Here is a 21074-nt window from a genome sequence, read left to right on the forward strand (position 1 = left end):
CTGGTTTTTCTTTAGATACCTTTGTTGATATTTTTAATGATAAACATCTGGGAGCATTTCAGAAAGTATGCCATGCTTATCTTACCAAGCCATAAGTCTACTATTTACATCATTTTATTACTGCATTTCATCCTCTATATTGCAAATATCTTCCCCCACTACACTGTCCTGTCTTTTTACTCCTCTTGGGGAATCTTCTTGTGGATAGAATTCTTAATTTAATATAATTAAATTCACCAAAAATTTCCTTTTCTGTTAAGAAATCCATTGCTGAGACTTCTGTGATTTAACCATCATAGAACAGCTGATAACAATAACTTTCCTGCCATCAATAACCATAAAACTGGACATATATAAAAAAACTCATTTCACTGTTTGGACAATAGGCAGTACAAGGTTGCAGTAATTGAGGGCAGTGAAGCACATTAGGTAGGCTTTCTTTTTGGAGACATTTTCAAAATGTGGGGTAAAGAAAATGCAACCCAAGCAAAGAGCAGTTGTTTTACTGTGAAATTTCCAGGACAACTGAAGGCATACTAATGTTCCGAACTATTAAGCTTAGACAATTTTTATTTTTCAAAGAAATGATATGACGTCTTTGAAAAATGATTCCTATATTTAAAATAATAAAATGTCTAGTGCTTGCTAGTCCAAATTTTAAGTTAATTCTATGTGCTGGGTGGAAGTGTGAACATAGCATGATTTTTATCATTATTGTAAGGAATGGGGGCTGTTATGATCAGTACTTTATTTCAAGACTCAGGCTTATGTTTTATGCACACTTGCCTCCAAAAAAAGGACTGGGCAAAAATTTAGCTATTCTTCACTTAAAATAGATTATATATTTTTTGTTAACATCAATGTTATATTGATATTTTATCATGTTAAAATCAGTATTATAAATTTTTTAGCATTTCAATTTCTAATATGGTAAATAGCAATAGATACAACTTGCACAAACAGCAGCTCTCCTTAATAATTTTCAAGTGTGAAGAGGTCCTGAAACCAAAAAGGCTGAGCACGGCAATTCCATTCCACAATATTCAATTAGAAAACTTTTTTTTTAAGGTTGAAAAGAGAAGCTCATTCATTAAAACATTAAAACACATTTAGGTACCTAGAATTAAAGACAAAGGAAAATAATTTTAAAACAGCAGCTGAGGGACATAGGAACCTAATAAAAGGACAAACAATATTCTTGGATAAGAAGATTCACTACCGTGAAGGCACCATTATACATATCTCTATATGCCAATTTATGTAGGCCAAAGTAATTACAATCAGAATGCCAATAGGATTTTTGATTTTTTAATGTTTATTTTTGAGAGAGAGAAAGAGAGAGAGAAACAGAGTTCAAGGGGGAGGGGCAGAGAGAGAGAGAGAGAGAGAGAGAGAGAGAGAGAGGGAAACACAGAATTCAAAGCAGGGTCCAGGCTCTCAGATATCAGCACAGAGCCCAATGCAGGGCTCAAAACCACAGACCACAGGATCATGACCTGAGCCAAAGCTGGACGCCTAACTGACTGAGCCACCCAGGCACCCCTCAATAGGATTTTTATTTGAAATAAGATTTAAAAATTCTAAAGCTTATCTGTAAGAGTACAGAAAACTCTGGGAAAAAATTAGTATTAAGAGTGTACATGTCAGGGAGTAACAATGTATTAGGAAAACACTTGTAAAACAAGTATTTTAAATCAATGTTATAACAACAGTAATTAAATTTGTAATGATAGTTGAATAGACAAAAACATAAGTGGAACTGTTTATAAATATCAAATACAAAAATTTATTATCTAATGGAGATTACATCTTAGATCAATAAGGGAAAAGAGGAATTATTTTTATAAATGATATTAGACAAGTAGATAATCTTGTTAGAAATTTGTGAATCTTTACCTCACTCCTTAAATATAATTTCCAGGTGCATTAGGAATCAACAAAAAAAAATCATAAAAGTATCAGAAGAAAACATGGATGAGTATTTTTATAATCTTGGACAGGGAAAATTCTTTCTAGACATGATATCAAAGGTAGAAATTATAAAGCAGGTCAACAGATTTGATACATAAAAACAAAAAGTCACATAACAGTATTATAAGTAAGCTTAAAATAAACGAGAAGGAAAAGTTTTGCAATGTCCATAGTAAAGAATTAATGATTCCTAATATAAGCTACTATAAATTCAGACACGATCATTCCCCCCACAAGAGCAGAGTATAAGCAGTTAACTACAGAACAAATACAAGCAGCTAGTAAGATATTAAAATATGTTCACTTTCACTAAAAGTAAAAAATACAATAAATCTTAGTTACTAAAAAATATTAGAAACATAATATTCTATGTTGCTGAGCCTGTGGAAACACACTCTCATGATCAGGTGGTGGCAGTATAATACAAAACAGTTTTGGTGAAGGTCAGTTTGACAACTTAGCTCAAAACTTTAAACGTGTACACTCAGTAACTCAGAAATTATACATCGAGAAATCTAGAAGAAAGGCATGAGGCATGAAAATAATATTAGTATACACACAGACATAAGTAGCATCTACAGTGTATGTCCATGAAGAAGTTATAGCTTGTTTTCCTTATAATCAAATACTGTAGAGCAGAGATCTATACATACATTCTTGAAAAAGTATGTGTATTTATAAGGTTTTTTATGAAAATCACTTAGGTATATTTACATGGGTACATATATATCCATTGAGAGACGTGTAGGATTAAAATAAAAATGTTAACAGTATCTAATTTCAGGTAGATGGATTTGGGTGGTTTATTACTTTTGTCTTATTAAGTTTATTTTGTTTTACGTATATAAACCTGACAGATTATGTGGTATGTGGCATGCACGCCAAAAAAAAAAAAAAAAAAAAAAAAGAAAGAAAGAAAGGGAAAAAAAAGGAAAGGAAAAGTAAATGAATAGTTGGGAGTGAATCTCTTCCACTACTGATTTTTAAAATAAAGCATATATAGATCATTTAAAGGTTTCATCTGATGGAAAAGAGAACATGATTTAAATCAGAATTAGTGCATTTTACTCTTGAGGACCCAGAGGTAGTCTAAAAATACATACCTGAATATTAGCATTATAGGGATTAATATCTTTGGCTAAAAAGGGGATTTTTAAAAGGAAGCTAGTTTATCTTTCAGCTCCAATTCTATCCTCAATGCTGGGGTTGGGACTCCACAGACTGTATTTTCCTGACCCCCTTGACAGCTGCATGTCATTTAGGTTCTGCCAAGAAAGAACTAGAGGGAAAGTATTAGTTAAGAGGAAAACAAGATTTAGGTCGCCCGAGTGGCTCAGTCAGTTAAGTGTCCAGCCTCGGCTCAGGTCATACTGACAGCTAGCTCAGAGCCTGGAGCCTGCTTTGGATTCTGTATCTCCCTCTCTCTCTGACCCTCCCCTGCTTGCACTGTCTCTGTGTCTCAAAAATAGTAATAAAAATAAAACATTAAAAAAAAGAGGAAAACAAGATTTACTTCTTTATCTTTGCTTGCCAATCCTGTTTTGACCTAATGTCAGTTGATGCCAGTCTTCAACTACTTTCAGAACTTCTAGAGCTATCTTCACTGCACACCTTAGAACAGTTAAGTGGTGAACTGTCTCGGAAGTTTGTGCATCAAGCCCACAAGTACCCCTTATTGGAGCGCCAAGATTCTGGTAACTCCATATCCTCCCCTTTTGCTTCCTCACTCCTAGGAACAGTGGCTATGCCCTGTGGTTAGATCTCTGGGTTGTTCTCTATGCCTCCACAACATCTCCTCTGTTGAAACACCAACTGTGGGCTCTCCTAGTTGAACACATGGTGCTAGAGGTGCTATCTGAAAAGCAGGTGCCTTAAAGTGATTACTGGCAGGATAAAAAGACATTAATGTTAAAGCTAACACACTTTAAGGGTGTTTGAATATTCTCATGTTGTCAATAAAGGAAAATGTCCACATTAGCAAGGATCTTGGGTAGCTCTGTCCAATACAACTTTCTGTGATAATAGAAATGTTCTAAAGCATGTTGTCCAATGGAGAGCAATGTGACTAGTATGACTAAATAATATTAACTTTATTTGGTTTAAATATCTGTAAGTAGCTAGTGGCTATCATACCAAAAATGCAGGTCAAAGATGGCTGGAGGGCCAGAGAACTGCAAGATAGCACCTCTAGTAAGTTAGCAGATAATTTGACAGGTGCTGAAGAAACAAATGCAGGACACTAAACTTTCTCTCTAAAAGAACTCTGTCCAGCAATGGAAGACAGACAGACAGACCAGTGCAGGGACAAGATCAATGACACAGAGGCCAGTGTGTCAACTGTATTTCAACAAAAAGAAATGAAAAGGAAAGAAGAGGAAAGAAAAGGAGAGAAAGAGAAAAGAAGGAAGGGAGAAAGAGTGAGAGTGAGAGTGAGTGAGAGAGATGACAGACAGCCATTCATGACCAAATCAATTATCCAAAGTAAGAGATGAGAGGAGAGACCTCTTCAACATTAGTAGTGAAGAAATGCATGAAAAGTACTAAGAATTTTGCCCTGTTGACACTTGGTAATTAATGGGAAATAAAAATAGAAATGAGAATCATTCCTCATGTCTAGATTATTGGATCATTCACCAGGGATATATAAGAGAATCAGGTTGGGAAGATGTGACGAATTCATTGTGGCATCTGCAAAGTTTGACGTGCCAGTACAACATCCAAGTCTGTATATTGACCAAACTGGAAACATGCGTGGGTCTAAAATTCATGAAGTCAGTTTGCTTAGAAATTAGAGGCACAAACTTGTGAATTATCAGCATGGAGGCAGTACAAGAAGACCAACTAGTAGATAAAACCATCCAGAAAAGGTGAGTTAGAAAAAGGCCAAACAGAGAAAGAACCCTGATAGCACTCATATTTAAGGAGTAAGAAAAAAAGGAAATACAAGTAGGAAAGAGGGTAGCCCAATGAAGCCTGTTTCAGGGAGGCAGATTCTGAAAATCAGGAGTAACCAACAGTGACAAATTTTAAAAAGAATGGACAATCATTTTTTTAAATGTTTATTTAGAGAAAGAGAGCATGTGTGAGAGCAGGGAGGAAGGGGGAGAGGGAGAAGGAGGGAGAGAGAGGGGGAGGGAGGAGAGAGAGAGAGAGGGAGGAGAGAGAGAGGGAGGAGAGAGAGAGAGAGAGAGAGAGAGAGGGAGAGAGAGAGAAACAGAGAGCACATGCACAAGTGCAGGAGATGGAGCTCCTATTAGCGCAGAGCCTGACACAGGGCTGGCAACTTACAAGGAATTGTGAGATCACAACCTGAGCCAAAATCAAGACTTAGACTCACACTGAGCTAGCCACTCAGGCACCCGTGGGCTGACAATTAGTGAACATTTACTATGTGGGTGCCATTTTCCAAGAGTTTTATATATAGAAAACCATTAAACTTTTAAAAGAATCCTATAAGGTAGGTTATACTATAATCCCACTTTATAGATGAGGGAACATAGCAAGGCACAAAGAAGGTCAAGAGTAACAGCAGTCCAATAGTTGTCCAGTTCCTGGACCTGGCAGTCTAGGTCTAGAGCCTGCAGTCTTAACCACTCAGAAAAGAGAGCTAAGTTCATAAAACTGAGACTGAAAAACATCTGAGCATAGATCTGGCTAGAGCACATGCAAAAAATGGGCATGCTCCACGGCTGAGGGGACCATCAGCAAATTTAAACTCCTTGCCTTCTCATGTGACATACAAGAACGCAAAAAGCAAAAATTTCCCCCCTTCTTTAGCCAGACTCAGTCTCTAAGGGCAGACTTCATTCTTAGAAAAATGAAGTTAGGAAAACATCCACCAAATGTTCTCAAACTAGTACTCTTTAAAAGTCTCTTAAGAATCTAATAGATATGACCTAGAGAGCTTTTCTTGTTTTAACTTAATTTTTTTAAATATTTATTTCTTTTTGGAGACAGAGACAAAGCAGAAGTTGGCGGGGGGTGGGGGTGCACGGCAGAGAGAGAGAGAGAGAGAGAGAGAGAGAGAGAGAGAGAGAGAGAGAATCTGAAGCAGGCTCCAGGCTCTGTCAGCACAGAGTCCAATGTGGGGGCTCAAACCCACTGAGAGAGATCATGACCCAAGCTGAGGTCATAAGCCCAACCAACTGAACTACCCAGCCATCCTTAGAAACCTTTTTAAAATTTCTTTAAAAAGAATTCATATGCTTTTGATGCACCATCAGGATTAAGAATACTAGACTTGCTCTAAATTATTGAAAACCTGATAACCATTTGCTAAGGGAAACACTGATGATGCAGGCTTTAGGCTGGTGTAAGGGCAGGAGTGAGCTTTTTGAATTCTACATAAGAGCAAACTTGACGTCCCCCTGTCCCCCCCTCAAATAACGGATGTACTTTTATCCATGTAAGTTCATTTTAGAATACTTTGGATTTTATATTTTTCTCATAACACTGGGTTATCAATATCCATTTCCTTATTACATCTTAGTTAACTAACAATTAACTGTAAATGTATAATTATGGAGGTTAAAAGTTGAAGGGTATATACCCAAAGGCCCCATTTTCTTGGCAAGGCAAAGGAAAAATCATCCTGTTTTACTGGAGCAGGCATTGAATAGGTTGAGGATGGTAGTGGTTTGAAATAGCCAGTGAGAAAAATAGTATATAGAGTGAATAAGGATATTTGAAATCCAATGTACATGTGTGTGTGTATTCAACTGTGTATATAGTTCCCTCAATTAGGACTCAAATACTTTTATTATTAGTGTCACATTACTTATTATTTTATTATTGTCATTTCTAACAAGCCCATTAGAAGAAGGAACTAAAGGCCAGAAATACTGAGAAGGGAAGAAAAAGGATGTATATAATAGGTAACCCGCTCTCTTTCTGCTCCCTCCCCAAAACCTCACACTTATGTGTAAACGCTGCATGACATTATCCAAACATGAAAAAATATGTGGCCACAATGGAAGTAGTAACTTTCAGGCTGGGCGTGGGATGGGGAATGGGAAAGGGAAGTGGAGTAGGTATGAGTAAAACCAGATCCATGATATTGTTAGGTGAAATTGATTAAAAAACATAATAAAGGGCAAATCAACATGGAGTATTTTGTTCATTCAGCAAAGATTTGTTCAATGAAAACACACTAAACTGAATGCATTGTGAGCAATTCCTAACCTGGCTTCCTAGAACTTACAAATAATTTTTAGGGTAAGATGAAAGTAAAAGAAATCAATAAGCAGATCTAACAGCAGAGCCATAGATATTTACATCATAATCTTGAGGTTAAAGGGAAGGGGTAACAATCATACTTTTGTATCTGGAAAGGAGGTATCCAAACTTTGCCATCATACACTGAGGACTGAATCATTTCACTGACCTCCAAAATCGTATGTTGAAGCCGCTCCCCTCAATGTAACTGTAACTGGAGATCGGGCTTTTAAAGAAAGACTGAATGAGGTGGCTGAGGTTGTAGGGATGGGTTCTGGCCCAGTGTGACCGGGGTCCTTATCAGAGATGTGCATGTGACAGAGAAAAGGTCATGTGAGGACATGGCAAGAAAGCTGTTGCCCAGAAGCCAAAGAGAAGAAGCCTCAGAAGAAACTAAACGTGCCTACACATTGACCTTTCACTATTCTAGCCTCCAGAATGGTGAGAAAATAAGATTTGTTTTCTAAACTACCCACCCGGTTTGTACTGCTTTATTATGGCAGCCCTGAGACTAATATGCATACTTTGGATGAAGTTATCACGGATACAACAAATGATATTTAATCTTCTTAATGATGTAAAATAAAGTTAAAAAATGATTATGCAAGGGGATCCCTACTCATTGTCCACAAGCACCTGTGTGACTATAATTTTTGGGGAATGGCAGGAACCAGATGCATAAGTCAACAACTGAATCATAAAACAAAGACACTGAACTCTGGAGAATTAGTATAGGGGAAGAAAATCCATCTTAGACTCAATTAATATAAAACTAAGAAAATGAATTTTATAGGGGAAGAAAATCCATCTTAGACTCAATTAATATAAAACTAAGAAAATGAATTTTATAGGGGAAGAAAATCCATCTTAGACTCAATTAATATAAAACTAAGAAAATGAATTTTTAGTTACTTCCTTGAAACTGCAAGTAAAGGAAATACAGCTTCTAACAAACAAGGGATCTTAAGTAAATGGAAATTAAACAGCATCCACTGAAGGTGCATAGAATGTTACCGATAGTTTATTTAGTGCTGTGGTTCGAGATCAGACTAGATTGAAACTTATTGATATAAAAACAAGTTGTTTCCCGAGGTCTTGAAAAAGGTCATTTTTTAAAAGAGTACTTCAGATTCATTACCAAGAATGAATAAACTGGCTTTTAAGTAGAAAGCAAATGCAAAAATAATACTTACCTTGAGCACAAGAGCCACACAGGATTCCCTGGATGTGCCTTGGGAAGGGAGTAATTTCCGTACAGTGAGCACTTTGTGTCTCAGTGGTCAATTATACACATAAACACAAACAACCTTACCATTATGGCAGACTATTATAAAATACTGAAGATACTTTACAAATGCTTTGATGATATATACGGAGTTTCTGAACCTTGGACAGGACTTGAAAATCAATGCAGAATACCAATTCTGCTCAGTAGAGAATTAAAGTCTAAACCAAAACACATTGTGATAGCTACAACAGGCGAAATCTAACCTTAAAACAGAAATGATACCAATTCCTTGTCATTAATACCTTAGTAGTGCATTGATATCTTGATAAGGAACATTATACAATAACTTAATGTTTTCTTCTTCCTTCTCTATCTGGGATCTTTTATCAGAGGCACTTATTAAGAGTTCTAGTTTTGACGACGCTATAACAAACATACACATAGTATAATGATATATTTTACTATGCTAAGAAAGAATCATTTATAAAGAAATTTTTATAAATTCAAAAATAGGTTATTGGTAACATGATTACCTTTAAAGCACTGATTTTAATTCACAATATTACTTCATTAATCTTAAACAGTAGTTCCATCTATAAAATGTTCTACAGCTTTTTCTTTTTGAAAAGGAGAAAAATAAAAGCAGGTAAGATACTCATAACTTCTAGTTCAACAATATCAACTTCATTTCACAGCATTGATTAGTAGAGAACATTTTCAATTAAAGTGGTATACAATTTACAAAAATAGAATGATTATATAATGCAAAACACTGTCCTCCATTATGAAGAATATGTGTGTGTGTGTGTGTGTGTGTGTGTGTATACACATATACATATTTCTTAGAAGTTTCACTATTTAAATAGCCCTTATTCAAGTACTTTTTCTGGTATCTCTTGAAATAATCACCTTGCTATGTTATTTGTAAATACATAAAAAAATAAAAGGTTAATTTAAGAAAGTTAAAAGTTTCAGTGTGGTTGACTTAAGTATCAGCCGCTTACTTCAGTGAAAACCTGATTTGAATTCAAAACAGGTTTAGGTGCCATACTAAGTTTAACAACTTAGTCAAAAATATAGATATATTTAAGTGTCAATATTTAGTAAACTTCCAATGTGCTAACAGAGAAAAATTAAAAGTTTGTATTAATCTAGTCATCTAGCCATCTAATCATAAACAATCCCCAGACAAAATTCATTTTTATATAACTAAAATGATACACTAATATACAATATACCTGCTTACAAACACGAAGGTAGCCATAAATAAAACTTTATTCTTTAATTTCATTTACAAGCTACCAAGTATTATGTATCGTACACAGTGCTGAACACTTAAATGGTTGGAGTCATGGAAGAATCCAGACTGAATGGAAAGCTGTAGATAAAAGATAAAAGCAGAGTAATAATGTAACAGAAAGGTGGCAAAAGCATGGTTTTGCCATAATGAAATAATCAGATTTGTAATTATACATCAGTTCTGGTTAAAACAAAGTCTGAGCGCCATGCGATTCTCAGCTTTATTGGCTGCAGTCTGGCAAAAGTCTGTATAGTCATTTTGTCTTTTGCAGTTATTAAAATTTAAAAAGTTATAAACTATAGCAGCAACAAGCAAACCCTGTGACAGGAAGGCAAGGGTTAAGAACTAAAAAAAGTTTATACAGTGTGTTCAGGGAAAGTGTGTGCAGTTTATCTTCCATCAGCAGGAGTTCGACTGAGGGATAACATGATTCGGGCAAACCGCTCACAGAGTTCATGTGTGGAATATGAGGGTAACTTGGGTGGCTCGTGGAAACCTTTAATCTCAGTAGAACAATCAAGCAGTTTTGGCAGAAAATCCGTCAGCTTCTCTTGGAGGTTTGCTGTAAATACAAACAATTAGATATAGCTAAAGACAGAAAGGGAAATTATCATCTTCCACATGATTTATTACCTTAGGGGGCTCACTGAATGAGTTGAATGAATGTTTCATTTCAAAATATTAATTACCCTTTGGGGAAAGAGGTCAAATATAAATGACAAGGCAGTGTGTACTTGGCTTGTAAATAGGGGGAAAAAAAAGGGAATGACATGAATGTAAAAATATTACAGCATATAAAAAAGGGCAAGAATAAATAACATCTAATTCCAACTGCATGTAATCCCAGTGAAGTATCCACTAGCACTGTTTAAACTTACATTCCATTTCTTGCCCAAGATAGGAGCACCATCGATTTCTCATGTCTTCCACAGCAAGAATATCCTTCTCTTCCATTTCATCCACCAATAACAAGGGCAAAAATGGGACAATAAAGTCGTTCATGATGATCAAACCATTGTTTACTTCTGGATCCTCTCCAGATTCAAACAGCTCTGCAGCTTGCTCATTTAATTTCTTAATGCATTGAGAAAAAGAGAAAGTTTTGTTTTTAACTAAATAAAAACCCTGTGTCAATACTGAAGACAACAGAAAAAGTATGTTCACAAACAGTATTAGAACAAATGGCAGTCAGGAAAAATAATCTATATCTATTCTAGCATGAAGTCTCTTAGAAAAAGCTTTGCATATAACAATAACAGAAACAGAAGCAAAAAGAAGTGGGGAAAATATTGTTGTCCTGTTTTTAAAGTTCATGTTTGGCTTATAATACTCTGATTATCACTACAGGGACCATGCTTTGTTCTCCAGAGGTGAACTTTCCCCAATTCTAAAATTTGGTATGCCATCAAAGTACTTAAAAAAAAAACAGACTTCATATTATCTTTGGAAAAACACTTTATCATCTTCTCCATAAATGCCAATGAATACATACTGTTATTATTTCTTGAATCTAAAATTTAAAAGTAATCAGTTCACTATTCATTCAAAAAATTCTTACTGAGTACATGTGATATGCCATAGACTATTCTGATTAATATAGAAAGCTCTCACGGAGTTTACAATTTGGTACAAAGATTAGCAAACATTTGTAAGGGACAAGATAGGAAATATTTTATTTAGGCTATATAGTCTCTGTTTTAACTACTAAATTCTGCCATTGTTACACAAAGGCAGTTATACATAATATGCAAATGAGGATGCATGACTATGTTTTGATAAAACTTTATTTAAAAAAACAAGTGGCAGGCTAGAGCACAGGCCAGTTGTGCTGATCCCTGATAGCAGAAGACAGAAATTCATGAGACAAGAAATACAGACATAAGAAATAGATAAGGTACTACAGGTATAATACGAGCTATAATAATTAAAGCTTAAGATTTAAATATTTAAATCTTAACATTTAGAGCATGATAGATATGATTATGAAAGATGCAGAGTATTAAGCTGAATTCCAAAATAAAAATTATATCATTTCTCATGTTTATATCATTCTTGTGTAATTTATATCTTGACTCTGTAGAGAGGTTTATGCTAGTAGTCTAACCCAGCCACTAAGCAGTGGCTTGAGCAAATAAGTAATCTCTTAGCTTCAGTTTCTCCATATGAAAAATGAAACATTATCACCTTTCCTAGACACTGGTTGAACGGATTAAATGAGAGAAGTCTTTAAGTATCTATTATAAGTTTTACAATATGCATCAATCACATAACAGTTATTACTATTCTGAAATTGAATGTTGTTGTCTGGAAACAACCTCAACATAGCACGCCTGCCCTCCTCTGCAGACTCACTGTACTTCTGCTCTAGTTGAGGCTCTCTCCCTTCTTCCTTCTCTAGGGAAGAATTCAATCTCTACTCATTTCCAGTCCACCAGCTAGTATACTACAGCCAGATTTATTTTCTGAAAATAAACTTGACCAAGCCTAGCCTACTAAGGTCGTACAATGGTACAGACTCATTAGAGGGCTGCATGAGCTTCCACAGAGGCCAACACCAACAGCCATTGCTGGCTTCACCTCTCCCCCTAACCCCGCTCCTCAGAATTTGGCCCCAGTGGATCTATCTTCCTTATCTGTTGTATACTTCCCAGATCTTTTCATATGGTGTCCCTCTGCCTGGAACATTTTTCTCCCTTCTCTACAAGGCATAAAAATCTTTTTTGTCTGTCAAGATCCAGATCAGTGTTCAACTTATCTCTTAAGGTCCTCCTTGACAACTACAGGCATATTATTTTGCATATTTCTCTTAAAGGCACTTAAACTGGAATATAAAAATCATTTATATACAGACTGAGTTCTTGGAGGGCAGCAAATAAACAGGTCTTAATTGTCTTTGTATCCCTCAAATCTGACACTCAGCAAATGCTCAAAATGAAAACCCTGAAAGGAACACTAAAATAATCCTCAGGTGATATCATTTAAATCCCTATGTAAATCACCAAACTAGGTATGACTGGTTTACCATAATAACATGGGGAAAATAATCTACCACTTTTTTCATGTTTTAAAATAACCATCAAGTTTTGGCTATATTTATATTAAAAATAGTTTTCCCAAATTATTGACAAATCCCAAGGCTTCAATGTTTTTACATTAAAAATTGCTTTAGTTCATTCAACATAAAAATACTGTATATATGTAAATACCATTCAGGTCTTCCTTCTTTGGGATGGATTAATAATCTCTGAAACTGGCCAAATTAAGAACTATCCTCAATGGATACAAATCACTAACAATTCAAGTTTTAAAATATACTCAAATGCAATAAAAGCAGCTGAGAGAAAAATAATAAGATCATCATCTAATATTCTCATTTGAAAATCCAAAAGATCATTAGCTTATATTATGCAGTTCTACTGCAAAAAAACCCACATTTTACCAGCACACCTCTTAAAGATTTTTAAAGTACACTTAAACCATGTAACTTATATAGGTGGAAATATCATATACCCTTGCAACCTTTATGTGTATGTGGGTATATACATATATATTTCTTCTTGTACAGGTAAAATATTGCAACTTAGGTGTTTATAATATATAACAGAGTGATGTTAATAGTTAACTAAAAATGAAATTCAATCAGAAAAATGTATGAAGATGGAATTTGTGATTTTATACATAAAAGTTAGCCAACTCCAGAAATATTAACAAAGTACTCCAGATATCTAGAAATTAATCTGGTACAAAAAAACTGTTAAAAAGACTTTTTAAAGTTTACATAACAACAGTAATAGTTCTGAGTGTGGTAAAAATATTTGAGGAAAAAAACTATCAATGACCAGGTGAGGAAAAAAAAAAGAATACTGTATTTACAATGAATCGTTTGACACTATGTACACCAAATCTACTACTGTATTCAAACAAACTCAGAACAATCTGTTGTTTTTTCTGGAATAATAATTCTTCATGGCCTGTGCAGCCCCCCTTCTCTCACCAAAGAAGGGAATAGTAGAATAATGGAAAAACATAAATATAAAAGTATAATTCTTTTGATCCTATATTAAGAATATTTCTGGTTACCACATGCAATATTTAGGATTAATAAAGAGAAAAGATAATAAAGAACTGAGTGCACTCCTGCATCTTACGGGATTATACCCAGATTATAGTCATCATCATGACGCTTTCCCCATCAGAGCGTACAGTCAATCACTTACATAGGAGTCTGGAAAATCTGTTCACTGTAAGACCAAACAATAAAGTAAACATGACTTATGTACATTCAACTTACTAGTAAACATTCTCTTCTATAATGTGATATCAATTCTTCATCATGTCCTCTGTATCGGCCTTTGGACAAGAGTTCTTTGTTATTCTGATAAGCACAGATAAGGAACAGCAAGGAATCTATATAACTTAAAAATTAAAAGAAACACAAAGCATTGGTATTTGATCTTTGTAGAAAAAAAAAGTCAACTACAATTATAAAATATTTAAGAATACATTTAGACTATCCAGGACATTACAGTAAATGTATCATCTAAAAGCCTGACAGCACTGTTTTAGCACCAGTCACATCTGAGACCAGGAGATAGTTATGTCATAAAGTAAAAACACAAAATGGAGCTAGGCTAGAGGCACCTGGGTCGCTCAGTCAACTAAATGTCTAACTTCAGCTCAGGTCATGATCTCACGGTCTGTGAGTTCAAGCCCGACATCGGGCTCTGTGCTGACAGCTCAGAGCCTGGAACCTGCTTTAGATTCTGTGTCTCCCTCTATCTGCCCCTCCCCACTTGTACTCTGTCTCTCTTAAAAATAAATAAACGTTAAAAAATTTTTTCTAATGGAGGTAGGAATTAAGAAAACAGAGGGAGGAAAAAGCCCATAATTGTTGAATTCAGATAGTTCCCGTCTCCTGGTTCCCTGATGTCTTCCATTTAGACGGATATGAAAGCCAAGAATCTACTTTTTTAATCGCATAACGTCATTTTCGTTTGAAGAAAGGATCAGATTACTTTGCTTCTTTGTCACAAACATCATTTGTTTCATTCAGTGACTATTCAGGTACCTTTCCATATGCATCCATGGTTCTCATCACGAAGGATAAAGTAATCGGTAGAGGGGAGAATAGCCAAAAGAAATGGGGAAGTAGAAACGGAAAAAAATGCTTCTAAATTTGAAAACACACACAAAAAAGAGCATAGAACATAACAACTGGCGGTTAGGTCTTTATAAAAAGTTTAACGTAAGTAATATTAATATGTTAAGTTAATAGAAGTCTGTATGTTACGAAGTTCAAACTAGGTTTTAAAAAGGGAGGAGGGTAGAGATGTCTGAGGATTCTATTTACCTCTAAACCAGTTACCCTCTCTCAATTAGGTGTAAGAAATAAATACAGCTATGTATTTGTATAACAGAAATATGAACGATACTAAGATGTCTCCTTTGTGCCAGTTTTTCCAGTTATAACATAACTTCTTATAGTTTAATTCAGAAAAATGTAACATCCTAAAAGGTGAAATATTATAAAGAAATACTTTTAAAACTCTAGGTTACACTAAGTTTTTATTATTTAATTTCATGTGCTTAAATATAAACGAATTCTGTACTTTGAATACAATTGTAGAATTGGAAATTAATGTGCACATTAATGGCCTTTCAAATGACACACCTGAAACTATTTCATAAACAATAAGTTATTTCATACACTTTTTTGAAAAGCCTTCTCCCAAGAATTTGTTTTTGAGAAAACTTAAGAATATGGGATTTTATTTTAAAGTAATATAAACCTCAGCTAAAGATTTTTGTTTTATTTATGAAAGAAAAAAAGAAGAAAGTGATAATCACACTAAATATTGTTTTACACCACTAAATTAAGGTAGTCTGCTGGCACAGCTGCCTTTTCTTTTATAGCTACTCAGTTTCCTATTAAAAAGTCTCAGTGAATGACATTCATATCTGGCCTTGAAGGCCTGAGTCACCCCTCTAAGAATAGCTCTGAAACCACAGCCCTGTTCCCATTTTCTACTGAAGTACACAATATCCAGATCTGATCAACCTTTAAAGTGCTTACAAACATATCTTCAGATACATGCCTTGCTGATCTTAGATACTCCGTTCAATTGTAAAATCAAATTATGTTTCTCAGAAATATTAATCCTAGCTATCTTAATGTGAACTTGAATATTCCCATTAAAGAAATAAACTGTAGCCAAAATAAAATAACTCATAAAATGTAGCTACGAATAAAAATAGCACTCTATTTCAGTGGCCAAAGTGAATTATCTTATAAATTACATAATGATTTATGTCCGAGTATTAATATGTTTTAATTTTGTGTAACTTTTAAACTTTTCTAAGTCAAAAGTGATGGCACTGCACACTGTCCTACAAACAGGGCAGCATGGCCCAACAGAATATTCCGCAGAGATGGAAGTATCGTGTCTGTGCTGCCTGACATGGTGGCCACTAGCCACAGGTGGCTGGCTACCGAACATTCAAAATGTGGCTAGTGTGACTGAGAAACTCAATTTTTAGGTTTAAAGTTCTTAATTAAATATAAATTGTTTCATGTGGCTGGTGGCCACCAGGATGGACAGACAGCACAGCTCTAGAAGTAATGGTCTGTGTTGTCTTTTCAAAACAAAACTGCATCAACATCGCAGTGAAGGTTTCCTCTTCGTTATGTAAAACCAGGAAAGAGAAGAAAGAAAAGGAGGAATTCAATAACCCTTTTAATTGAATGCATTACTACAGAGTATTGAAAATATAGCACTTTCTTTTAAATTAAGATCTTTGTCATTTGCATAAATGATTTTAATTTTTTAATGTCTTATTTATTTTTGAGAGACAGAGAGAGACAGAGTGAGCAGGAGAGGGTCAGAGAGAGAGGGAGATACAGAATCTGAAGCAGGCTCCAGGCTCTGAGCTGGCTGTCAGCACAGAGCCCGATGCGGGGCTCGCACCCACGAACTGTGAGATCATGACCTGAGCCAAAGCCGGACGCTTAACCGACTGATTCACCCAGGTGCCCCTTGGAGAAATGATTTTAGTGTGGTCTCAAAACATAAGACTTTAGTGATCTACATATTTTCCAATAACAGTATACTTATATTTTCAAATAGGAAGTTCATAGATGATACAAAGCAGAATTTTGTGCCAGAGTTCAACTATTTATTTTTAAATATCTTAAATTTCAGAGAAACTTGTTACTGTAAAGATTCAACATAAATGACTGGTTTTTAACGTTTTTTGAAATATGGTAATTGAATTTGAGCATTAAATTTGTTAATTGGTTATTTTCATGTTTCATGAGTATTAATTTTTCACTTCCTTGAGCCTATCAAACTATATTATTACTATAGTGAGCCTTGAAAATATGCTTCACTTTATTGATCAGATTAAGTCTATTATTCATTTGAATTTTCAGTTCAATAGAGTATTCTGTCTTTGGCAATTTCTTTTTTATATTTGTTGCCCTTTATTTCCTTTATAACTAATTTCCATTTTTAACTACTTCAAGGGTAATGTGGTTGTAATTAGTTTTTAGACTTTGTATAACTTATTAATAATTTTTTACCTATTGACTTTAGACTTCTCTATGAGATTGAAAGTAAAAAATCTGAGAATAATGCTTGTCCTACTCAAAAGTCTATAGTTGTAAACTGATTTTAGATACACAATTATAAATGAAATAAAGTTATGTGGATTCCATTCCCTCTACTCTCATTTCTCAAAAACAAACCAAAAAAACTCAATTGTCTCATTTCTCTACAGTAGAAACATTCTTAAGAAATATGGGGGCCAACTTGTGGTTTCTTTTATTTTAAACAGAGCCTCTACTGATTTAAAAGTATGACTTATGTTGGAGTGCCTGGGTGAATCAGTCGGTTGAGCATCCGACTGGCTCAGGTCATGATCTTGTCTGTGCGTTTGGGCCCCGCGCTGGGCTCTGTGCTGACAGCGCAGAGCCTGGAGCCTGCTTCAGATTCCATGTCTCCCCCTCTCTGGCCCTCCCATGCTTGTGCTCTGTGTCTCTCAATAATAAATAAATGCTAAACAATTTTTTCTTTTAGAAATATGACTTATGCTTGTATATTGGAGTTGAAATAGAAATTTATTACAGATTAGATTAAGACATTTTACAAATGCTCTCTAGAGAAACTAACTTGAAAACTAGTTTCATAAGTCAGTAGTGCTCAGCTTCAACTCCTTTTACCTTTCTAGTTTTTAGTTTATATCAGCTCAATTTAAATAACTTTGCCGGGCCCTACAAATTAATAATCAATGTAAGTATATATTATATATGTATGTGTATATATATTTAGTCTAAGAAAAATCACTAGTCAAGTACATTAATATTAAAGGATATGAATTAATATGTGAATAAGTAAATGCAAACTAGTGAATAATGTGTAAATATATAAATCAATATCCTTTGTTCTTCATAACAAAATAAAAATAAAAAATATTATAGTTTAAGAATAGAACTCCTTTAAAACCATCTGTACTTTAAATGAAAAATGATCTAAAATATGTCTGCAGTCATAATACTTAGAAGACAGCTGATCGATTTTCTATAGCTATGGGTTTTTTTTGTAGTAATGAAATTTTGGACAAAGAATCATATTGGAAACACTGCCTCTGCTTTGAAGTCAAGATTAGACTCAGAAGAACAGGGAGCGGCTGGAGACGAGAGGCAGCCATCCCGGAACACAGAACCTCGCGTGTCGGACCGCCAGCGTGTTCGCCACCAGCAAACTTCCAGGCGTTAATCGAATCCTATTCCATCCTAAACGTCAACTGTAGTATTTGAGAGCTAAGAAATACAAAGACACGAAAGCCAACCTTACAGATTTAATTGAAAATGCAAAGTATGTGGAGTATATGGAAACTTCTTGTACCAACTATACAATTTCTCTATACATCTAAAACTTCTAAAATTAAAAATTTATTAAAAATATGTACAGTGAACAAAATCATTTCTAAAGATGAGAGCATATCTGAATAGTATTCAGTGCAAAAATTAAGCTCTTCTTTTCATATTCCGCCTTACCTTTCTCTTTGAAAATTTTCTAGCCCAATTATGAGATACATGGTGGTTTCCCTGAATTTCCTGTAATCCTGATGCCACTCCTGTAGGTGAGAGAAAATATTAAAAGTACACAGAGTAAGATATTAAAACCATAATGACAACAGTTCACAAAACAATGTATTATTCTGACAACTGTTCAAAGTAACAGAAGCAAAGAAATCAAAATTAAGATAAACAAGACCTAAATCAAGACTTTAGTTTCAGATACACAAGACCACTTTATTAGTGTAATAATAAATGTAAATATTATTAGACATTAATGAGGAATGAAGTAACCATGATTCACTAAAAGGTGACAGAAATGCAAAGGCAAGATAATCAACCAGGTTTTCTCTCTCTCTCGAAAGCTCATCTGTAAAGGCATATTATTAAGATGGTATTATAGATGTGCATCACAACTGAGATGAAGGAGGTAAAGGAAGGTCTACTCTAACAGAATCAACACTGAAGACTATTATTTGATGAAGAATATTAAGGAACTAAAAGAAAAACATAATACATTTTTAACTTTTTATTTTTGCAATTTATGATAAATTTATTTTAAATGTTGTACCTGAGTAGTTTATTCATCTGAGGTATGGTGAAAAATATACAAGCATGTCACATTTCACCTGTCCTTCCCTCAAAAAAAACCAATTACTGGGCCTAATATAGGACTAAAAAACCAGTTTCAAGGAAAACCATAACTAAATTCAATATAGGATTTAAACTAAGATAATGATAATAAAAGTGTGAAATCTCTTATATACATAGTACATAAGCAAATGAAAGTAAGAAACATATAGATCAGTTGACCAACTATATTCTCCTTGAATATAAGTTAATTTTTAATTTTAATTTTTTAAGGCATATCTTATACTATTAGTAGGCGTTAATAATACATAAAGATAAAATTTATCCTGCAAGTATGAAGTGAGCTTTTCTGGGAAAGTATTCAAATTGCCCCTCTATTTCATTAGAATTGTCTGAGAAGTTGTGAGTAAATTTTTTTCTGTAGAGACTTAGTAAGTGTTTTAGGCTTTGCACAGGCTATAAAGTCTCTGTTGTCACTATTCAACTCTGGGACTGTTGTGTGAAAACACTCCTATACAGCACATAAACAAATAGTTGTAACTGTGTTCCAATAAAACTGTATTTATAAAAATTGGTGGTAGGCTGGACTTGGTCTGTGGGCCAAGGTTGCCGGGCTCGTGACTCAGAGCAGGATAAAGATATATGGGATACACAGAATCTAAAAACATGTCCTATAAATACTTGTAAGATGTAATGGCTCTGCAGTTAGAAACATAAGGGGTTTTCAGAACAAAAGCATCTAACGTTGCAACCTTGGGGATGGACTGCTGAGGCAAATCATAATTTTCATGAACCTTGGGGACAGGGTAGCCTAAGTAACCAACTCACTTGCTTGTCATCTCTGGAATATATTATATGGATGTTTATTTGTGTATGTTCTTAGATTTTCTCTTCTGCTCTCTTGTTCTAAATTGCCTATCCTTATGTTAATACTATTATAAAGCATAATGGTTAACAATAGTACCTCTTAATTTTTAGCCTGGGCTAGACTGAGATGTTCACATTTCATAGAATTTTTGAATCAGCTTATCAAGCTCCATCAAACAATTTGCTAGAAGTTTGACAGGGATTGACCTGAATTAATAAACTACTCTGGGAAAAAATGACATTTTTACAATACTAAGTTTTCCAAACATAGTATGTCTATCCATTTATTTAGGTCTTCTTGAATGTCTCCTAAAGTCATGCACAGCTTTTGTTAAAGATGTTCTGGCTACTCTAGAGTTCCGGATGCTATTGTAAATGGCATCTTTTTTTTAAACTTCATTTCCTAACTATTGCTGGTAGAAAGATTGAAATTGCTATTTGACAGAGGTTCTTCTGGTTGGAAAGCTTTCCTATTAGTTCCAATAACTTTATCTGTAGATTTTCTATTTTCTAGGTGTAAGTCTGCAAGTAATGATAACTTTGTTTCTTCTTTGCCAATCTTTTACTTTTTGCTTTTCTTTGTTGCCTTGCTGCCCACTTGAATTTCCAGAACAATTCTGAATAGCAGTATTGGTTGCAGACATCCCTGTTCTTCTCATCACAAAAGGAAAGCCTTCAATGTTCACAGTTCCATATGATATTTGCTATATAGTTTGTGTTTTTGCTTTGTTTTGTTTGAGACATTCTTTAGTAGAATATTGTGGTTGTATTCCAGGTTATCCCAGGGTTTTTATAAAAATATGATTATTTTCCTATATCCTTCCTCT

The 21074-nt window shown here is 34.5% G+C and overlaps 1 protein-coding gene across 7 annotated transcripts in view; it reads right to left on the bottom strand.

Moving 5' to 3' along the window:
- Window positions 1-8942: 8942 nt before the first annotated feature.
- USP25 (ubiquitin specific peptidase 25) overlaps window positions 8943-21074 on the bottom strand; it is a 140796-nt gene continuing 128664 nt past the window's right edge. For 6 of the 7 annotated variants that reach the window (XM_029939125.1, XM_029939122.1, XM_029939124.1 and 3 more), the window contains 4 exons: window positions 18769-18848; window positions 14005-14128; window positions 10592-10787; window positions 8943-10275 (listed from right to left, as the gene is read on the bottom strand). In XM_029939125.1, coding sequence (XP_029794985.1) covers window positions 10103-10275; window positions 10592-10787; window positions 14005-14128; window positions 18769-18848 — 573 coding nt within the window. In that variant the 3' untranslated portion in view covers window positions 8943-10102. Of the gene's footprint in view, window positions 10276-10591; window positions 10788-14004; window positions 14129-18278; window positions 18532-18768; window positions 18849-21074 lie in introns of those variants that run through there. The other variant, XM_029939126.1, reaches the window with a different exon arrangement.

Source organism: Suricata suricatta, chromosome 5, assembly GCF_006229205.1.
Source record: "Suricata suricatta isolate VVHF042 chromosome 5, meerkat_22Aug2017_6uvM2_HiC, whole genome shotgun sequence".
Taxonomy (NCBI): Eukaryota; Metazoa; Chordata; class Mammalia; order Carnivora; family Herpestidae; genus Suricata; species Suricata suricatta.